At 44.5% G+C, this 22511-nt stretch overlaps 1 protein-coding gene across 1 annotated transcript in view; it reads left to right on the top strand.

Annotated features, from left to right (window-relative positions):
- Window positions 1-22511, top strand: part of Abcc2 (ATP binding cassette subfamily C member 2) — a 60322-nt gene that overhangs the window by 21040 nt on the left and 16771 nt on the right. The window contains exons 10-24 of the mRNA XM_075974151.1: window positions 1188-1442; window positions 2443-2508; window positions 3717-3854; window positions 4325-4471; window positions 5565-5649; window positions 6326-6392; window positions 7738-7864; window positions 9901-10077; window positions 11514-11681; window positions 13371-13551; window positions 16013-16139; window positions 16421-16556; window positions 17753-17972; window positions 18113-18267; window positions 20572-20727. Of these exons, the coding sequence (XP_075830266.1) occupies window positions 1188-1442; window positions 2443-2508; window positions 3717-3854; window positions 4325-4471; window positions 5565-5649; window positions 6326-6392; window positions 7738-7864; window positions 9901-10077; window positions 11514-11681; window positions 13371-13551; window positions 16013-16139; window positions 16421-16556; window positions 17753-17972; window positions 18113-18267; window positions 20572-20727 (2205 nt within the window). The remainder of the gene's footprint in view (window positions 1-1187; window positions 1443-2442; window positions 2509-3716; window positions 3855-4324; window positions 4472-5564; window positions 5650-6325; window positions 6393-7737; window positions 7865-9900; window positions 10078-11513; window positions 11682-13370; window positions 13552-16012; window positions 16140-16420; window positions 16557-17752; window positions 17973-18112; window positions 18268-20571; window positions 20728-22511) is intronic.

Below are 22511 nucleotides of genomic sequence, written 5' to 3' on the forward strand. Positions count from 1 at the left end.
ATATAGGTTAGCTATCTCAAAAGCCTACAAGGGGGCTGGTGTTGTAGAATATCATCTTTAGGTGTGATACTTTTGTTTATGCTCTGGAGCACTTGTTTGATGATGCAAAGATATGTTTGATTAAATAAAATTCACCTGTGGTCAGGAGATGTGTCAGCAACTAGCTGGCAGGAAGTTGTAGGGAGGAGCAATGAGAGAAGAAGGGAAGGAGGACATCAGGGCCCAGCCACCCAGGCACCCAATAGCCACAAAGTAAGAGTGAAATTGAGATACACAGAAGTAAGAAAGAGGAAAGCCCAGAGGCAAAAGGTAGACAGGTTAGTTTAAGTTTAAAAAAAGCAGGCAAGACACAAGCCAAGCTAAGGTTGGGCATTTATAACTAAGAGTTAGCCTCTGTGTGTGATTTATCTGGGAGCTGGGTGTTGGGCCCCCCAAAAAGCCAAAAGAACAAAAACCAATGACGATGGGCCGGTGAAATTGATGGGCCGGTGAAATTGCTCAGCAGGTAAAGATGCTATCTGTTATCAGGAGGGTGATGACGGGACCCGCCTACTATACATATACAATAAATAAATAAAACAAAATTGTTAAGTCTATAAGGCAAGAATCAACAATGCTGTCTTTACTCCTTCTCTTCCTGCATCTTTAATTTCCTCATTTTCTCCCATTCTCCAATATTGAATTGCCTATGATACAATAGTGAAATGGATAGATACAGCCCTTGTCACTCACCACAGTTACATCTGAGAAATAAATAGAAAATATATACCTAAGGTAAAGAAATATAAGAATATGTAAAAAGAAATATAAAAATATATACCTAAAGTAAAGAAAGAGTTACCTATAGACAGCTAGAGGTTACAAAAAGAGATAACTCTTGTAAATTGGGAAGTCTGGGAAGTCCTTTCAAAAGTTGCATTTAAGTTGATACCAAAAGATAGATGGGAATTTTCTGGGCAAAGACGTGTATAGGTGGGCGGGAGTTGAATGAAGGTGAAAACAGACGAACAAGTGGTCAAAAATGAGGTTAACACCATGTGTTAAGATTTGAATGGGAAGCTGTGGCCCCAGAGAGAAGGTGTGTCCAGACGGAGCCCATTCTTCTGTCATTTCCTCATCCTGAGGTCCTCCTCTGCTCCCCGTTCTCTGTCTTATCTGCTGACCCCAGTCCTATTCTCTATTTTTAGGCTCTGAAGCTCTCTAACTTGGCCAGGAGGCAGTACACCATTGGAGAAACCGTGAACTTGATGTCTGTCGATGCCCAGAAGCTGATGGATGTGACCAACTACTTTCAGTTGACGTGGTCAACCGTTTTACAGATTGTCTTATCCATCTTCTTCCTGTGGAGAGAGTTGGGACCTTCAGTCTTAGCAGGTGTTGGGGTAATGGTTCTCCTGATTCCAGTCAATGCAGTACTGGCTACCAAGAACAGGAAGATTCAGGTAAAGAAATAGTCACCCGTGCGCATGTGCCTTCTCAGCATCTAAACTCTGACTTACAGTGCTAATTCTTAGAGGGAACTGGAGAAGGGAAAAGCTTATGGAAGACTTTCTGACATCCCACATGTGTTTGGCTTTTTCTATCTTCCTTTTTGGTCTCCAACCACTTAGTTTATAGTCCTACCCCTCACCCCGCTCTGCTGAGCTTCTTCCAGAAGGGATTTAAAAAAAAAATCTTGCTTTTCCACCATGGCAAAAATAAACCAACCATCCAAAGCAGTTCCATGGGTAATCCCACCTTTCCGTTATGTCCTGGCTGTCCCCTGCTGTTACCAGGTGGGAGTCCTCCAGACAGACGACGACGGCCCTTAGCTCTGCCAGGAATCTCAGTAGTGGTGGACTCCCTAGCGTCTGTGATCTATTCATTCATTTGCTTTGTGTTCATGTAGTAGCGAATATCGTCTTAAAGCTCTTTACTTGACGTTTTGCCGAGAGCACAGCAAAGAATCAGACAAGCATCCTACTCTCAGGGTGGAGAGATAGACAACAAAGACAATAAAGAAACGAGTCATGATGAGTACCACACAGAGAACTGTCCGCAAAACGATAGTGGGAGGGTAGACATTTTCAGTCAGGTCAAAGACGTCCGCGGTGAGGTGGGCATCTAAAGCCAAGCTCTGAGCAGCAGGCACATCCCGACAACGGAGGAGGGAGATTTGGGAACAGCGAGGGGAGATCAGTATGGAGACAGAGTACAGTCAGGCACAGGCTAAAGGAGGGCAGATAGGAGTAAGCTTGGCATCTTCCAGGGTCAGGGAGACACAGGGACAGAAGAAACAGAATGGGAAACAGGAAGAGTTGGAGAGAAACAAATGCCATCCCTGGGCACCTCAGGTTCTGATGAGATGGCAGCCACCTTTTCCACTGATGTCTACCATTAGTAGCAAACCTGGACCTTCTCTCGCAGAAGTTAGTTTGGTTTTGTCTTTCTTTCTCTCGGCAGGTCAAAAATATGAAGTATAAAGACAAGCGGTTAAAAATCATGAATGAGATTCTCAGTGGAATTAAGGTAAAGAAAAAGAAAAAGCCAAACAGAGAAAATCCTCTGGGTACAGTAAGAGAAGCAGGGACTGATTCAGCTGTTGAGTGTCATGTGACTTCTGATTCATTTACCCACAAGTCTCCTGTTTCCTCTTCTATTGCTAACCCTTCCAGATACTTTTGAACCTTGACTTCTATATGTTTACCCTAAATTGTTTTGTCTTTACATTTTACTGTAGAAATGTTTTAAAGTAAATTTTAATTTATTTAACAGTTTTATATATATCAAATTTTGATTACACTTATCCCCCCAGTTCCCCTCTTATCCCTTTCTACCCCCTCTGAACCCTTTCTAGACATACCCCTCTAATTTCCTCTCTGTAAACATATAGAAACCCACTGAGTTTAACTGGGATTATTTGCATGCACATGAGCATTGAGTTGTCTGCTCAGTTACAGAAATTTGCCAGCGAAGGCAAACTAGCAGCCATTAACTACCAATAGCTGCTCAGGTTAGAGTGAGCCCTCTGAGCCTTCCTCCCCTCCCCATGGTGGAATGTTGACAGGCCCAATCAGTCCCTAATGATGACCGGCCGCTGTGGGTTCCTGAGGGCAGTGTTCTTGTCACGCACAGAAAACAGTGTTCCGCGGTACTCCCCCATCTTCTGGCTCTCACACTGTTTCTGCTCTATCTTTCATGATGTTCCCTGGGCCCTGGAAGCAGGAGGGCAGTGATTTGGAACCACTGCTTAGGGCTGAGCCTCGCTCAGTAGTCGCTTATTCTCAGCGCTTTGATCAACTGTGAGTCTCTGCAGTAACTGCTGACTCCGGCAAAGAGAAGCTTGGCCTACGGAGGCTGAGAGCAGCCAGTCTGTGGGTATGAATGTGAACACTTACAAGTTCCATTTAGCAAACAATAGTAGTGGGTCCCCCAAGGCGCTGACCTTCACAGCCATTAGTTTTTTTATTTTTGTTTTGTTTTTTTTTAAGAAAATTTTGTTTCATTTTTACATCTCTTTCCATCCCTCCCTCTGTCCCTCTTTCCCTCCCTCCCCCTGTGTGTGTGAGAGAGAAATGCTCTGAATTTACCAGGTTGTCAGTAAATACAAGCTACTTCTCTATAATCTAGATTTTTCCCTATTCTTTTGGTAATTTATCCTAAAATAAGAGTGGACCATATGTACCCGGTACCCTTTCAGGCAACAATGTGAATTTTGCTATTCTCTGACCCATTAGATCCTGAAATATTTTGCCTGGGAACCTTCATTCAGAGACCAAGTCCTCAACCTTCGGAAGAAAGAACTCAAGAATTTACTATTATATGGCCAATTGCAGACTGTTGTAGTATTCATCTTGCATTTAACTCCAGTCCTGGTGAGTGGACTGAGTATGGACTGAGTTCATATTCCGAGAAGAAAAGTCTGTTCCGAGTAGACTCCAGCCATCTTTAGACTTGGTCCCTAGATTCAGAGAATTTATCCCCCTTCCTCAAACTCCTACAACCCCGACTCTAGCTCTACTCTGTATGTCCTGTTGGGTGATCTAGTAGCCATTAGATGGTTTCAGGATGTTCATCATGGATGAGGACTCTAGGAATCACTTACAAAGTAGGACTTGTCTTCATGGGGGAAGCAATGCGGATGTGTTGAAAGAGGAGGCCCAAGCTCTGACCTTATCAATCTGTTAATTGAATTTCTTCCTCCACTAGGACCAGTTTTCTTATAGGTAATCTGAAGAGATTGGGATAATCCCTAAGGTTCCTGACTATACAGTGCTCCTGAAGCTTAACACAAAGGTCTTTGGTCCATTTTAGCACGGGTTTCTCATGGCCTTATTCTTCCTAGGTGTCTGTGATCACCTTTGCTGTGTATGTCTTGGTGGACAGCAACAATATTTTGAATGCAGAGAAGGCTTTCACCTCCATCACTCTCTTCAACGTCCTTCGATTTCCTCTTGCCATGCTCCCTATGGTGATCTCTTCAATGCTCCAGGTACCTAAGAGCTCCACTGCTCCCTGCCTAATTGCCTTGTGGTGCAGATTACTAGCCTTTTGTATCTCGTGTCGAGCACCTGCTGGTAATTGTTAAATTAAAAGTTCATCTGGTTTCTGGAGACCAATGGATTGATTTAGTAAAATTGTAAGTCCTCTGAGTCCCAGTTTAAAATATGGATAATCATACTAACCTCATCACTTCACAGGGAGACAGTCCTACAAAGGTATTTAGTGAGATTATTACAATTATGCCTGGCCAGAGCCATTTCCCCAGACCAGCTTCTCTCTTGTTTTTCTAAAGCGCTTGAAGTGTTGAAATACCATTAGGTAAATAATGGCACAAAACAAAACCCTGTCTTTGCATGAACCTGTGTAATAATAAGATTGGGAGCTGAAATACTGTCTTTATATACTTCAGTTTAGTGTGGGACAGTTTGCAGGGATGGGGTGTGACGGGACAGCTTGCAGGGCTGAGGTATGGCTGGATCTGTAGGTTCTAACTATAGCCAAGCCATGGCTAATAGCAAAGTGAAAATCATTTCCCTGCTTGTGTTTGGTACTGAATTCCTTTTTTCCCCTTAGCTTTATTTCCATAAGGCCAAGTCTTTTTTTTTTAAACTTTTTTTTAAAGATTTACTTATTTATTATGTATTCAGTGTTCTGCCTGCATGTATCCCTGCAGGCCAGAAGAGGGCACCAAATCTCATTATAGATGGTTGTGAGCTCATGTGGTTGCTGGGAATTAACTCAGGACCTCTGGAAGAGCAGGCAAAGCTCTTAACCACTGAGCCATCTCTCCAGCCCCCCAAGTCTTTTTTTTTTAATGATTTTTTACTTATCCTTTGAGAATTTCATACAATAGATTTTGAGTATATTCTTTCCTTTCCCCGTCTTTCCAGATTCTCTCCCATCTCCTTACCATCCAATTTCATGTTCTTCGAGTTTCTCTTAAAAAACAAACAAAAAGTCAAAACAAAGCAAAAAAACAAAAAAACAAAAAACAAAACAACCAAACCAAAACTCTGGAGTCTATGTGTGTTGGCTGTGTCACTGAGTGCTCTGTTCTTAGCATCGTGTGTGCTCTTTCCTAGGCCAGTGTTTCTATAGAACGGTTAGAGAAGTACTTGGGAGGGGAGGACTTGGACACCTCTGCCATTCGCCATGTCAGCAACTTTGGTAAACACATTTGGAAATTATTTTTGCAAATTATTCATTGCGCTGGCGCCATACTATTTACAGGCAGGAGCTTAACCGCAGCAGCTAATGGGAAGGAAGAGCTGGGGATCCATCTTAAATTGATTAGACTTATATCGCAAGCAATCCAAGCTACGTTCTCACCTAAAGGAAAGTGTTTAGCCAGGTTTCTAAGCAGAACACAGTTAGCTGTTCTGAGATAAACAGGGAGTCCTGCAAGTGATGTAGAAAACAGAAATCAGGCTGGATAGGGGTGGGAAGATAGCTAGGGGTGAAAGAACAGATGGGTTTTGAATTGGAAAGCATCATAGCCAGAGTGAACAGCAGATCTGGAGTCTGAAGTGAGGAGGGCTTAAATAAGAAAGTAGAACTCACACAGAGGACTAGGTGGTAGAGGGCCAGGGGTATGTTGTGGGGGGCAGAGTGCCAGGGCATCTAGAGGTCGGAGGACTCTGAGATCCCACGCAACAGGCAGGCCACTTCCCGTCTCATCCTGGCAACTCTCATCGCCCCCTGCTGGTAGCAGCTCAGCAACCAACAGAGGTGTTTTCAGGGGCTGATAGACAATCAGAGGCGCATGCGTACCGAGGAAAGGCTGGCGGCCACACGAGGACCTACGTGTAACTAAAGAGAGGGCTCTTTCTCCCCCTTTCAACAGATAAAGCTGTGCAGTTTTCAGAGGCCTCTTTTACTTGGGACCGGGACTTGGACCCCACAATCCGAGAGTGAGTTTGTCCCCTTGCTTTCTCTCTTTCTTAGGATCCTCCTGCCCTCCCTTGTTCTTGGAAGATTCCGTACAGTGGAACACCAGAAAAGACTATGTTGTATTCGCTTGGATACTGGTTTAGGCTAGACCCTGGAGGGAGGAGCTGAGAGCGGAGGTCCAGCCTTCTCCCATGTGTATAGTTCCCATCTGCTTCCATGCTACGAGTCTACGTCTCTTCATTTGAGAATCCATGAAGTATTTGTCCCCCCAGATAATAGGTGGAGAAAGTGCATGTCCTGAATGAACTTCAGAGCCTAGCTTTTCTCCCCAGACTAGACGACGGGAACTATTGCCACAGATTCCAGAGCTGCGTGTGTCAGTACACACCAGCGATCTTAGCACCCCGGAGGTTCAAACAAGAGGATCATGAATTTGAGACCAGTCTGGGCTATCTGGCAAGACTTTGCCTAAAAAGGGGGGAGGGCTACTGTAGCTGCTGTTGTGAGTGCACTGCTGTGTGTATGTCCTGCTAAGACCTCACTGTTCCAGACTCCAGATCCTCTGTTCACTCTGGCTATGATGCCTTCTGACTCAGAACCTGTGTGTCCTCTCACCCCAAGCAAAGAACTCTATGACTACCTACTCTTCTCTTCTATTCCTCTCGGGTCAGAGCTTTCCTTGGTAGAGAGGAAACTGCACATAGTTCCTGCTTCACTGTTGCTGTCTAGGGTAGGTTTAGAAAGACGACGTGGCAGGTTCCTGATGCTCCAAGTGCTTTAGGGACTCAAATAGTCAAGGTGGCACAGAGCGTTCCTGGGATTCTAGCCCCAGGTAGACCCCTCCCCATCCAGAGAAGTCAGACCTTCAGGGTTAGCTTAGGGTTAGGTAAGGCATGTGCTTCCAGCAAGTATCACCCAAAGAGTAGAGAAATCTGGGAAACATTAAGCAACAAGTTTAGTTTAGAAGCAAAATCCAACTCTTAGTCCAAAAAAGGTGACCTTTCAGAATTGCCCAACCCAGCAGTGTCAGAGTTGAGAGCTGAACCAGATCAGGCGCCTCGGCTCCAGAGAGGGTGTTGTTCAACCATTGGTCCTCAGAGAACCGCCCCCAGGAGAACTGGTACTGTTGCAAAGGCACCCTTGACACCGACTGCTTTGATGAGTTTGAGAGCTAGAATTCATTCTTCAGTATCTCAGAACTGAAGAATAATAAAGAAACACTTTGGGGTCTTATACATCCATGGCAAAATTTCTAGTCTTGAGGGGGAAATGACCTAAAAACAGATTTCTTGTACAGCCAAGAGAAGTGGCTTGAACTACTGCTCCCTCCCACCCATTTCCTCCATGAATACTCCTCTCTTTCAGTGTGAACCTGGACATAAAGCCAGGCCAGCTGGTGGCTGTCGTGGGCACTGTGGGCTCTGGGAAATCCTCTTTGGTATCAGCCATGCTGGGAGAAATGGAGAATGTGCACGGGCACATCACTATCAAGGTGAGTGGAGAGGACCTCTGACCCCAAACGTGCGCCTTAGTGCTCGTTCCCCATCTGGGACAGTCCGCTCGTGCATGAGGTCCTGGAGACATCTGCCTCTCCCCAGTCCTATACAACCAGACTCTGGTTATAGAACCTAACATTATAGAATATCTGGCATTCAAATGAGCTGTCCATGTGATTTCTATATGCATACCAAGGTATTGAAACCATTGACTAGAAATATCTTCCTTAACAGTGTAGGCATTTCCGCTGTAAATATACATGCGTGTCTGACAGCCCCCCCATCTGCTAAATGGTGCAGTAAAAGTAAAAGGACCTAGGAGAAAGTTTTAAGAGGTTACCCAAACCTAACTTTGAAGGACTAGAGAGATGTCTCAGCAGTTAAGAGCACTTGCTGCTTTAGCAGGGAACTGGGCTTGATTCCCAGCACCCACAGGGTAGCTCACAACCATCTGTAGCTCCAGTTCCAAGGGATTCCGTATACTTCTGGTTCTCTGGACACAAGACATTCATGTGGTGTACATACACACATATAGGCAAAACACTTTAATACATAAAATAAAAATAAAACCAGTCTTTAAACAATAGCAAATTTAACTTTGTAACCAGAGTACCAACAACAAACAATAATAAAATCTGTAATGGCTGTAAAATCAACACTGGCATTTGTACCTGACATCATGATTAGTCCTGAGCCCTCTCCATCCTCTGTCCCCAGTGATGGGAACTAAACCCTATCCAGACTAGGCGAATGCTCCACCTCTTTGTATTCCAGCTGTCTCTTTGTTTCAGTCCCTACCCCTGCCCCATATGTGTGCATGTGTGTACTTGTGCCACACTGTGCATGTAAAGAAGATAACCTCAGGTGCCTCTCTTTGTTGTTGTTTACTACTATGGGTACCAGGTTAGCTGACCCACAAGGCTCCAGAAAGGATGCTACTGCCTCTGGCTCCCAATTGCCCTTAAGAACACTGACTTCATAGACACATACTACTGTGTCCAGCTTTACACGGGATCTTGGGATTAACCATCTCCACCATCCCCTTTTCTTGCTTTTTGTTCTGAAGTAGGGTGTAGCCTGTCTCAGAGTGTAGCCAAGGCAGGTCTTGCATTTGTGGTCTGCTGCCTCCGCCTCCTGAGTAGTGTGTGGCACAATGCCCAGCTCACCTCCTTCTCTGAGAGTGAGAATTTTAAATACGTTTCCTCAAACACAATATTAATTATGGTTTATTGGTTTATTTGTTTGAAACCAGGGGAAAGCGGTTTCATGGCATTTTCATCAACTCTCTGAACTTCTCTGAGTTGTATTTACAGAAAATCGTAAGCAATTTTCAATCATTAAACCAGCCTATTCGGACCACGAGGAACTTTTCAACCTCTTCGAAGGCTTTCTTTTTAATTATGAGAAAGTTTGTGCCTGGTTGCTTTCCATTAACCTGCTTGGAAACACGGAAGAAACATTTCCTCTTCCACAGTATGGCAATATTACTCGCTTGTTTATCCGTCTCCGATGAGCCAATATACGTTTTTAAAATGCATTATAGCAGAGACAGCTACAGATTTAACTTTGCCTCCTAATTCCTTTTGGGAGACTTTTTATTGCTTACTCATAGCTCAGTTATTTCTCTAACACAGGCATTGCTCAGCCTCTGTCCCTGTGGTGTGTTAATTTCAGCCACTTGGGTTTTCTTCCTAGGGAGTCATCTAAGCCATTGAAGGGTTAGCATTGTATTAGTTCCAACCAAGTCACTGGATTTGACTAAAACCCTGTTCTGAGCAGCATGCACATTCCTTCTGATTTTCACGGTCAAGGGAAGAAAACGATGCTATAAAAAGGTGTGCGGGGAGGAGGGTGGTTTGGTGGTTGAATACTGGGTCTTACTTCCTGGTACTCACATTAATAAACACCAGATGCTTGGGAAGCCTGGGGTACAGCTCTCCAAACCTAAGCTGTGCTGGATCCTTGCCACTCTCAGCTCCAGCCTCCGTTTCTGTGACTGTGACTGTCACCTGGTTTGATCGTTACTATTTAGGGCACCACAGCCTATGTCCCTCAGCAGTCCTGGATTCAGAACGGGACCATCAAGGACAACATCCTCTTTGGATCGGAATTCAATGAAAAGAAGTACCAGCAAGTTCTTGAAGCTTGCGCTCTCCTCCCGGACTTGGAGATGCTGCCTGGAAGAGACATGGCTGAGATTGGAGAGAAGGTACCTGGGGCAAGGAACCTTGAAGGGTACAGAAATAACTGAAGAAAACCAATGAGGATGATGGGAAAAGTGTGTTAATAAATCATGATAGTCACAAGCACATGAAACATGTAAGACTGCATACTTTATATAAATATCTCTGTTTGAGCCATGATCCAACTTGACTGACCTGGAGCTTGTTATGTATGTCAGACTGGCCTCAGACTCACAGAGAACCTGTCTCTGCTACCCAGGTCCTAGGATTAAAAGTCTGCACCAGCAGAACTGGACTCCAATGTTTTAAACATTGCACCTGAAAACAAATATAAGAATTTATAATCTGAATCAAAGTTAATAAGGTGAAGGAACCAAGAGACTGAGTTTATTATAATGACCAAGAGTTGACTTGTGTCATTAAATATCTTTAATAAAAACTGATTTTAGACCAGATGGTGGTGGTGATGGTGGTGCACACCTTTAATCCCATTACTTGGGAGGCAGAGGCAGGCAGATCTCTGTGAATTCAAGGCCAACCTGTTCTACAAGTGAGTTTCAAGACAGCCAAGGCTTCACTGAGAAACTCTGTCTCAAAAAACAAACAAACAAACAAACAAAAAGCTGTTTTTAGCCAGGCATGGTGGTACACCCTTAATCTCAGCACTTGGGAGGCAGAATTAGGCAAATCTCTGAGTTTGGGGCCACCCTGGCCTACAGAGTGAGTTCTAAACTGCCAGGGCTATACAGAAGAACCTTGTCTAGAAAACAACAGCAAAAGATTTGTTTTTTTAAAAAAAGAAAGAATTGATTTGAATAATTATATTACATCCATTGGATATATATAGCATCGTTTACTTAGAAAATTTTGATTATTATATGTTTAAAATATTTTATCCTCCCCCCCCCCTTTTTAGTTTTTTCTAGAACGGATGTGTCTGTAGCTTTGGAGCCTGTCCTGGAACTAGCTCTTGTAGACCAGGCTGGCCTCAAACTCACAGAGATCCGCCTGCCCCTTCCTCCCGAGTGCTGGGATTAAAGGCGTGCACCACCACCAACTGACTCTTTCCCCCCTTTAAAAAAGTGAGCATAAAAATCCTCTGAGAGCAAGGATCTTGAGGCACTAGGAGATGAGTGAAAATACAATTCTAGAGTTGTCTTTTCCTTGAAGTCAGGAGCCACTGATTGAATGGCTAAGTGTCAGAACTCTGCCTTTGTGTCTCACAGGGCAGAGAGTGTCAGAAGTAGTCAATAAGTAAGCTGCGCGGTAGAGAACAGTAAGTTGGACATGACTAATTATTTGGGCTAACGTTACTTGTTTGAACAGAAGTGACTGTTCATATAAAGAAACAGGATCTTTGAAAGCCGTTAAACCTTGCTGAGGCGAACATCTTTCTTCCCCTCCATGTCAGACCGTGCAGAGGGGGACTAGGGATGCTCAATAGGAATTGTTTCTTCTTCAGGGCATAAATCTCAGCGGTGGTCAGAAGCAGCGAGTCAGCCTGGCCAGAGCCACCTATCAGAACACAGACATCTATATTCTAGACGATCCCCTGTCGGCTGTGGATTCTCATGTGGGGAAACACATTTTCGATAAGGTCGTGGGCCCCAATGGCATATTGAAAGGCAAGGTAAGAAGTTATCCAATGGTGAAGGCAGGAAGGGAGGGCTTGGGGTGTTGGCATACACATCTTAGAAGAGTATTGTCCTGAAGATTTTCTTATTATCATCTTCCTGTCAGACTGATCTCATTAAAAGTCTGTCCCTTGAAGACTCCCATTGTGAAGTCATGGCCTATCCTGAAATTGACTAATAAGAAGCTGTCTCTGTTACTCTAATATTGAGTCTCTTAGGATAATGGGGTGGGGGTTAAACCTGTGAGATACATATCTTTGTCCTTCTGTTGATAAGAGCATTTTCCTTAGCAAAGGCAGGGAGATGCCAACTGTATTTGGCTGTTTCCTTCAAGACTTCTAGAATGCTCCTGGCAAGATGACAGAGTTGATGAGGCAACCTGCTGTCCTACCAAGACCCTTTGACTCTATCTTAGCTCAATGGGTCTGGTCTGTATAAATTCACTCTTCCTCCTCTTCCTAATCGCACCTTCTGTCCTTAAGACCTTCTTGGTTTTATTCACTCATGAACTGGCATCTATTCTATGGCAAGTTTGTTGAAAAAATAAACTTTCAAGGTTGTCGGCACAACCTACAGTGGAACCCTCGGAGGAATACTCATGTCTTCCCAAGGGACTTGGGAAAGGAACCAGGGGTTTGCTCTGAGTGGAGACAGAAGGGATGAATATCCCCTGGATACCTCAGGAAGACTCTAGATGCTGTTGGACTGTAGGGTGGAGGGCAAATGCAGGGACTTAGGTTACCTCTCCAAAGCCCATTACAACCCTGTGTGCTAATTCAGCTTCACTGTTGGCCAATCAGTCTTTCTGTGAGTGGAGTTCCTGTGTCAGTAGCTGTCTTAGGGTTCCTGTCGATATGAGAGACATCATGACCACAGCAACTCTTGTAAAGGAAAACATTCAATTGGGGTGGCTCACTTACAGTTCAGAGGCCCAGTCCCTTAGAACCGTGGCAGGACGTGATGGTATCCAGGCAGACATGGTGCTGGAGAAGTAGCTGAGAGTCCTATATCTTGCAAGCAGCAGGAGGTGGTCCCTGTATCACACTGGGAAGTTTGAGCGTATATGAGACCTCAAAGTCCACCTCCACAGTGACACACTTCCTTCAATAAGGTCATACCTACTCCAGCAAAGCCACACCTCCTAATAGTGCCACTCTCTTTGGGGGCCATTTTCTTTCAAACCATAGTAATCAGAATAGAAATACAAGGTGCCAGGAAGGCCTGAATAAAAATAATGTTTCTTATCCCAAGCATCCCTAGTTTACTGAAAGATCTGGGCAGTTCTTTTTTATACAGTTGGTGAGCTGGTAAGTGACAACCTAAGCGAGAAGGGACTGTTAACCAGTTATCTGTCTGTAAGAATGGGTATGGGTCCTAGGGATTCTCTTAGCTCAGTCTTGTTATTCAGGAACATGGAGGAGAGCGTGTGTCAGGCAAACCCCGTTGACACTGCAGGAAAATAACTGTGAGTAGATCCACGAGTCCATCTCATTTCACATGCAGGATAAGGTTTTAAGATGAAATCCTGGGAAGAGAACATAAGGTAAAAAGAGTCACGCCGTTGGGGCTGGACTCTGATGCAAAGCCCCGGTGTGAATGAGCAAGTCTGTTCTTCCCTTTGTAGAGCAATCCAGGGAGGATGGTGGGCATGGAGTAATCAGAGCGGTTCCGTGTGACTTTTACAGACTCGCATCTTGGTGACTCACAGCATTCACTTCCTTCCCCAAGTGGATGAGATTATAGTTCTGGGGAATGGCACTGTCTTAGAGAAAGGATCCTACCGGGATCTGCTGAGCAAGAAAGGAGTGTTTGCTAAGAATCTAAAGACATTCATGAAGCATTCCGGGCCGGAAGGAGAGGCCACAGGTATGTGAGCAGGGTTGGAAGAGGATGGAACTTGGTGTCCCAGTGGGAGGGAAAACCAGCATCTATATCCTAAACTATTTAGTATCCAGTGAACTACATTTGGGGCCTAATTGCCCAGAGTTTCAAACTTCATTCCTTTGTGTTCTGTGTCTCTGTAAAGAAACACAGAAATTGAAACTATGCCTAGGCCAAGTGAGTGGTACTTCCTACTCCCCTACCTCTGATATGCAACCAACAGACACTTCAGAGTGTACAATGGATGTTGGGGTGAGTAATTCCTATGGAAAGAAAAGCAATGGTGTCAGAGACCCAGTTGTAGGAATGCCAGGCTTCTGTTTACTCAAGTTTCAGTTTGTTTGAATTAGTTATGAAGTCTAAAATTGGCTGTCTCTGTGACTGAGAATACTATTCCTTCTCTAGGTTAGTCTGAGTAATGAAAAAAAATCTAGTATTATTTCTATTCATCGGAATTTTACAGATTAAGCAGAAATCCTCTTCCTGACCATCCACAGCTATATGTGTGCCCAGCAGATGGAATATATATATGAGATAAACATACAGGTGGTGGGAAAAATACCCATGGCTGTTTATCGTGGCACATGAGAAAAGTTACAGACAGAAGCAAACAGTCTTCAGAGTCTGTGGCCCTGTAAGCCTTGCTTGATGAGGTTCTCTCCATCAGAGCGTCACTCATCTGGTGGGTTGACACCTGAATCATTAATTGTCATCTGTTGTATTTTCTCAGTGGCCTCTGGTAAAGCCAGTGCTACCAGAAGCTCTCAACACCTGGCCTCTTTTTAATTCTTGTATTAGATAGATAGATAGATAGATAGATAGATAGATAGATAGATAGATAGATAGATAGATAGATAGATAGATAGATATGTATATATAATAGATAGAGGAATATAAGTTTATACATATATATTCCTAAATACATAAATAGAGTCTGTTTGGTCTATATACTATACCTGTATATACCTAGACAATCAGTCGGGGAGCTCTTCCCTGTTGAAGACCGTTTCTCCTGCTCTCAGCATTCTCCGATTGCCTGGAGTTATTTGTCTAGAGTTGAGGCCCCATGGGCTTTCCCTCTTCCACGTCAGCATGTCCATTGGTGCTGTCATTGTTCAGGTCTTGTGTAGGCAGCCGTGTTCATGAGACTTCATGGGTGTGCCTGTTCCTCTGGATCTTGTAACCCTTCTCCTCCCTCTTCTGCAATGACTCTTGAGCCTTAGTGGCAGGAGTTGTGCTATAGATATATCAGTTGGGAATGGGCACCACACAATCTTTTGTTCTCGACATTTTGATTGGTTGTGATTTTTGTTAATGATCTCCATCTGTTACAAAGAAAAGTGTCTTGGATAAGGGGTAAGAACTACACTTACCTGTGAGTATAAAGATAGATATTTAGAATGCAGTTAGGGATTATGCTGGTTTAGTAAAATTGTGGTTGTAGGTTTTCCGCAGAGATCCATGACCTCACTTGACCCAGGTGGACAGGTTTCTAGTACCAGGCACAATTTCCCTCTTGTTGAACGGGCCTTAATGCCAATAAGAGAGCTGGCGGTTACTGCCAAAGGTGTATAAGCCACTCTGCACCCTTAGGGCTCTCATGCTGTGCTGGTCACTGTTGTATTTCATAGTCATCGTAGCTGGGTAGGACTACTGGCTGCTTCCCTTCCTTGGAAGCCGCATGGTGCCTCCTGGTACATGAAAGCCAGTTTTCAGGTTATCCTGGGATAGGGTTGTTATGGGCAGTGCGAAACCCACTTACTCTATCGTAATTCCTATGATTGGTTTACAAGCTATATCAGCTGAGGAGAGGTGGAAATGGGACATATTAAAGTACTGCAAGGTTTCCAATTACCAAGAGTTTGTCATTAAAAAAAAAAAGATGTTTGATTTTGGTTGATTTCAGAGTCTTGGAAAGAGTTGTGGTTTTGGCAAACCCTTCCCACCTCCCCACCCCCCAGCATTCTCATTGTCAAGGAGGCGGAGTTTCTAGAGATCTTTGCATCAGCATTTCCACGGTTCCCATGCTGTATTTCAGACCTTACTTCCTTTCATTTTCAAATGCTTTCTTAAGTCCTTCAGTTAACAAAAGTACATTGAATTACTTGAACTTTAAGATGAGTGTTTCTAATTCTTAATACTCTCTTTGGTTGATGCCATGGATGGTGTCTGCAGCTTATTCCTGTATCTCTAAAGCTGTTTCTTCTCCAAAGGAACTTAGGTAGCTCCGGAGGTTTCCTTCTCCTTTTGACCGTTCTCTTCTGGTGGATTATGAACCCATCCCTTCTTTATCCTTGCATTCTCAGTGAGAATTTATGAGGTTGAATATTCTAACGTGTATATGTCTGAGCTCCCTCGATCAACACGATGCAGGAGGATTTTTCTCTCCTTAGTCACAGTGTTGCGAGTCCTGTGTTATTCCCTAACTTCAAACATGTCTCCTTAGTCAATGATGATAGTGAGGAAGACAATGATGACTCTGGGCTGATACCAAATGTGGAGGAAATCCCCGAGGAGGCAGCTTCCTTGACCATGAAAAGAGAAAATAGCCTTCGCCGAACACTGAGTCACAGGTAGCCCATGTATTCGGTTGGCAACTCTTACAGCTTCTTTAGTCCTATTTGGTCTTTCTTCTTTCCGCGTGGACCTTCTCTCCACACAGAATGTATCTCAGGAACACTCTTGGCTCTTTGTTTCCTTGGGTGGGGGAAGGGCTAGGGCCATGGTGGTTCTCTAGCCCTCTGCTCTCAAAGCCCTTCGATGCCATGCCCGCAGAGTGGCTGTGACACCTGTTTGTGGGAAGGTCCTTGGGAAGTGTCCCCTTGCTCAGGGTGCTTTCCTTTCTCTTCCTCAGCTCCAGGTCCAGTGGCAGGCACAGGAAGTCCCTCAAAAACTCCATGAAGATTAAGAATGTGACTGCCTTGAAGGAGAAGGAAGAACTAGTGAGAGGCCAAAAGCTAATCAAGAAAGAATTTATGGAAACCGGGAAGGTAAACACTACACGCAGAAAAGTACTGTTAGTGGAGGGGAGGGGGAATCAGGCTTGGAATCTGAAAAAGTTTGGAAGTTAGTTGAAACTTAAACACGTATCTACTAGAGCAACATGTTTGCAGATCTTCAAATTCAGTGTTTAAATGCAAACAGAAACAGAGACTTTCCAGAAAATCATGTCTCAGGGCTGGAGAGATGACTCAGCAGTTAAGGCTGCTCTTCCAAAGGTTCTGAGTTCAATTCCCAGCACTCACATGGCAGCTCACAGTCAGATGCCCTGATGCTCTCTCCTCATTCACCTGCATACATCCAGATAAAGCACCTATATACATAAAGAGTAAATCTTTTAAAAAGAAAAAAAAAGAATGAAGGATGAATGTTTGATTCTACTCTATGTGTGGAGAACAACAAAATTAATCTGAAGGACAGTTGTCGGTGCTAGGAAACACTCATACATCAGACCCAGAGCACTTGACTCAAATCAACGAAACTTAAAGCCACAAATTCCAAGGTCTTAGTAAATTCTGACCTCTCCACTCTGTTTTATGTATTTTGTTCATCACATTTAAATGCTTATTCATAACCTGGTGGATGTTCACCTCGCATCATACTTAGCATTGATATATTATCCTGGCCACATGTGGGAATGATGATCACAGACTATTAAACGCTGCTTCCCACTTTTCCAGGGGACATCACTTCTCGAGTTAGTGAGCCAAAACCCCGTAACTAACAGCAGCTTGTGGGGAAAAGTTTGCTTCTTTTAATCTTATACTTCCACTTCCAATGTAAGATCTTGCTCATTACTGAGGTAAGTCAAGGCAGGAACTCAAGCAGGGCAGGAATCTGGAGGTAGGAGCTCAAGCGGAAGCCATGGAGGAAGGTTGCTGCCTGGCTTGTGCCTCATGGCTTGCTCAGCCTGCTTTCTTATAGCACTCAGCCCTACAGCCCAGCAGTGGCACCGCCCACAGTGACCTGAGCCACCCACATCAGTTGTCAACCCAAAAACACACCACAAGCTTCTCTGCAGGCCAGTCTGGTGGAGGCATTTTCTCACCTGAGGATCCCTTGACAAGAATGATTCTAGCTTCTGTCAAGTTGTCAAGTTGTGTAGCCAGCACAGTCCTCCTTGTGGTTAGTTTTCTATAACATCTTACCCAAAGCCCTTAGGGTATTGTTGATGGTGTCTTTGCAGGTAAAGTTCTCCATCTACATGAAATACCTAAAATCAGTAGGATGGTGCTCGATAACCTTTATCGTCTTGGGATTTGCATTGTACTCTGTTTCTTCTATTGGATCTAACCTCTGGCTGAGTGCTTGGACAAGTGACTCTCAACACTTGAATGGCTCTAACTATCCAACTTCTCAGAGGGACATGAGAATTGGAGTCTTTGCAGCTCTGGGAATGGCACAAGGTATGTCTGATGGCTAGAGGAGACATCTTCATGGACTTTGGAAATCTCCTCCAACTCAGGAAATCCTTTGCTGCTGTATCCAAGGCACAGATCCCCAGGAGTCTGTGGCATGGGGCTGACCATATCGGTTCTATTTCCAGGCATCTTTGTGCTTGCTGCAACTCTCTGGAGTGTGTTTGCTTGTAACTATTCGTCAAAAACTTTGCACAAGCAGCTGCTCATCAACATCCTTCGAGCACCCATGAGCTTTTTTGATACAACTCCCACAGGCCGGATTGTGAACAGATTTGCTGGTGTAAGTATCTCAACACATTGGGGTGCTTAGATGCTGAGGGTCTTTCTAATTTTGATAAAAGAGAGTCCTCTCCCAACTTTGCAGTTTGAGTTCTTGATCTACTTAGCATGCAAATATTTCTGAGATACTTCTTGTGAGGTCTCAAGAATCCTAGGGGTGAACATCTCTGGCCTTTCAGTAGCTCACCCTCTAGTGAAGGGGAAAAATCAAAGAAAAGAAGGATTGTGATATGATTAAAAAACACCAATAGCATGTGCAGAGGTGTCCTGCAGGGACAGAGGAATGGCAGAGAAAGAATACTAGTTCAGCCTGGATAGCAAGGATGGGAAATGTCAGAAAAGGCGAGACTTGAGTTAAATCACTACAGTAAGAGAAATAGTGAGGGCTGTCATGGGGAGGGGAGTGGGCAGTAGAAGCGGGGAGAGGAGGGTCATTCTGCAGAAAAGCATAAGTGAAAACACACTCACTGTTCATAAAGTTAATAAAAAAGAACCGTAGGAAAAATCTTTCCTTAGCCTCCATTCCTAAAACTTCTACGTTTGATGCTTCGAGAACCTCTGAGGTGGGTCTGAGTTTTGGGCCGAGATATCTGTATTTGTGTTCTCAGACACTGTTTCCATCTGCATAGGTTCCTTTCCCACCGTCAGTTGAGTCCTTTCAACGAGCCTAGTGCCACGAGATGTGAAAATGGCTCCCTTCATGGGTAGACCTATTTCACTGGTTCATTTAAACACATCTGAAAGGGAAGTTTTAGGACTAGGGGCAGGATCCAGGCAATTCTGAATGATTCTAAAGCCCCTTCAGCACAGCTTTTGGTTATGGTCTTAAGGAAGGGAAGAAACATTCTATAAGATATAAAAATAGCTCTGGGTCATTGGTTATTTGATCTTGCATTGGCTACGTGAAGGGTGCGTCATAGCCTTCAGTGAGGACCTGGGGACAGAGCAATTGCTTTGAATGTAGACAGGTGGCCGTTCCCAGTTCTCTTCTTCCTGCAGGGTAGAAATAGTGAACATGTCATTGGAGACTGCTTAAATAGGCTATCTGCTGGTCAGTGGAAAGTAAAAGGCACACACTTTGGATGAAGATATTTCTCAGAAGAATTTTATAAACATTTTAGTCTTTCTAATGTCATAATATGTATGGTTCATCTTCTGGGAAAGGACACAGAGGGCTTCCTGTGAGTTAGTTGGGCTACAGTCAGATTTGCTGCCTACTTCTACTTACTTCAAAGATAAAACTCATAATCATATAGTAAGTTTTGTTGGAGAGGTATTATCTCAGGCCTATGAGGAAATTTGATGTGAGGTCTTCCAGAAACAGTGACTAAGTCCTTAAGAGAAGAGAGAAAGGAAGACAAAAGAGGTAGAGAGTCTGTCCTAAGTAGGGATCAAAAATGATCTTCGTCGGACTGACAGCTAATGAGGGTTTCGCCAGCCCTGGGCGTGGCTAACATCTGCATGCTGATGTAGAACTTGGGAGCTGAACTAGATTCAGAAGTCATGCCCAATTCAGAACTCTCCTGGGAGGCTAGCATCCCTGGCAAATATGGGAAATTCCAGAAATAATTTGGACTTGCCTTAGTACGCACATATAACTAATATAGAGAATTAATATAATCCTCCAGGAAAGCTGGGCAAGGACAACCCAAGATATAAGCAAGGCTTTCTGAGTGTGTTCCAAATCATCCACCCCTCTGTTAGTTTTCCCAACTTATTTCACATGACCTAAGACAGTGTGGTGGTTAAACCCGTTGTTTACCTTGGGTTCCTGGCTTGGGACACTGAGAAGTCAGGAGATGCATTCAGCCCCCTTTGCCTCGCTCCTGGAAACCCTATGTTTGGCAGAGGAAACAGCTTCCCAGCACATGAGGGGTCCTTAAGTAAAGGTGGAGACAAAGCTTGTGGGACAGAGTTTAAATAAACATCTTCAAGGCCTGTTATGTGCTGGACGCTCTCCTGGGCACTAGGATCACAAGCTGTAATGAGTTGACTTGGCTAGGGGGTTTCTCCGAGAGGCTCTGGTAGTTTACAGAGTGTGGTTTAATGAAGAGGATGAAGGGTGGAAATCCAGCACAAAAACTGAAAAAGCTGAAGATTATTGCCAGATATATTTGGAAGAATTCGAAAAACTAAGGGATTCACAGAAGTGTGGATAGTTATTGGAGAGACCAGTAGAATCTATTACACAGGGGTGACTTGAGGAGATTGAACGACAAAAAAGCCGTGCATTCCAGCGGGAGCCAGGAAGAAGAGCAATGTCTCAGAAGTCCTTGGCTCACCGTCTCTCCTCCTTGCCCTGCAGGATATCTCCACTGTGGACGACTTGCTGCCCCAGACTCTGCGGAGCTGGGTGATGTGCTTGTTTGGCATAATCAGCACTCTCGTTATGATCTGCATGGCCACTCCCATCTTCGCCGTCGTCATCATTCCCCTTGGCATCATTTATGTGTCTGTTCAGGTAAGCTTGGGTGCAGCTAGGTCTCCCTTCCGCTCTGGTTTTGAAGTTGTTGAGGCTCTTTTGTGTTTGCTGTTGGTCACTCTTCCCAGCATCCTGGAAAGCCCGGGGGCTACCTAAAGCTCAATTGCCAGCGTCAGTGAGTGTGGACCACAGCATATGGCACCCTACACTGCTCTCCGGAGAACTTAAGTGAGAGACATGTGTTTTGGATTCAAGACTGTTTGAGGGGTGGGAATATAGCTTGGTGGCAGGACACTTGGCTAGCACTGAGAGGGGATGGGATGGGGTGAAGGGGGAAAGAAAGGAGGAAGAGAGAGAAGAGAGATGACATGTTCACAGTTCCATAAGGGCCCCTGTCTTAGGGTTCTGTTGCTGTGATATTCACCATGACCAAAACAGCTTGGGGAGGACAGAGTTTGTTTCAGCTCCTGCCTCTCAGGTCACATCCGTCACACTGGGGGAAGTCAGGCCAGGAAGTCAAACAGGGCAGAAAGCTGGAGAGGGGAACTGAAGCCTTCCATAAAGGAATGCTGTTGATGGGTTTGTTCTTCATGGCTTGCTCTGCCTGCTTCCCTTCACCACCCAGGGCCACCTGCCCAGGTACCAGCCACAGTAGGTGGGGCCCTTCTACATCAATCATAAATCAAGAAAATGCCCTACTGACTTACCTACAGGCTAATCTTATGGAGATACTGTCTCAGTTAAGATTCCCTCTTCCCAGACATGTCCAGGTTTGTATCAAGTTGACAAAAACAGCCAGCACCCCACCACATACACACGAGTTAGGTTATTTCCAGGGGATTGTGGATTGTGTGGGCTGCTGCTTCCCTTGTCTTGAAAGGGCATAACTACTTGGGGATGTCCTTATGCGGGGGCTGGATCTCATTTCACTTCAGGATGTTTCTAGTTTCATTGGCATGTCTGTGGGTGTCGCAAGTTCCAGCGCAACAATCTTCCCAGAAGACTGGACTAAGTAGAATAATTTTTTATTTTTTTCTCTTTTTTCCCAAATAAAAATTTATGGAAAAAGGAGGCTATAAAGAGATTGCTTTGCTGCAAGTTGCCTTTCTTATTTAAAATGGATTAATTTTATTTGGCGTGTTGTGTGTGTGTGCATGTGTGTGCTGTATGTCAGTGTGCACAGGTGCGTGTGTGGACGTCTGCCAGCAGCTTTGCAGAGTCAGTTTTCTTTTTGTTATGTGAGTTCTGGGAATCCAGCTCTGTTGTCGAGTTTGCAGGATATGAGCTTTTACCCACTGAGCCATCTCACCAGCCCCCTCCTCCCACCCAACCGGGGGGGGGGAGGGTTGTGTGATGAACTTACAGGAACTCTACAGTGCCCGCGTAGAGTTCTGCAAGTACATAGCCATGTTCTCAAGAGCCTTTTGGCTGTTCGTAACAAATCGTCAAAGAAGGTGGGACCATATGCAGAAACTGAGACGTAGCATTTTGCGGTCTGACTCTCAAATGCTCAGTTTTTCCTTCAACAAGTTCTCACAGGTCCCTTTAGCACCGCGAACCTATTCACCTTGCCTCTCACCTATGGGCATTTGCCTGCATTCTCTCACGAACCGCGACGCTCCGCATGCCCTCAGGATTACCCTTACCACACACCATGGAGCCACAGTTTTGGTCAATCTCCATTTTAATCCCAACTTCAGCATTCTCTACTATTTTTAAAAGATTTGTTTATTTTATTTTATGTGGGTGCATGTTTTGCCTGTGTTATATGCACGCATACCAGCTGCGTGTCTGGTGCCCACAGAACTGGAGTTACAGACTTT

Source organism: Microtus pennsylvanicus, chromosome 5, assembly GCF_037038515.1.
Source record: "Microtus pennsylvanicus isolate mMicPen1 chromosome 5, mMicPen1.hap1, whole genome shotgun sequence".
In the NCBI taxonomy this organism is placed as follows: Eukaryota; Metazoa; Chordata; class Mammalia; order Rodentia; family Cricetidae; genus Microtus; species Microtus pennsylvanicus.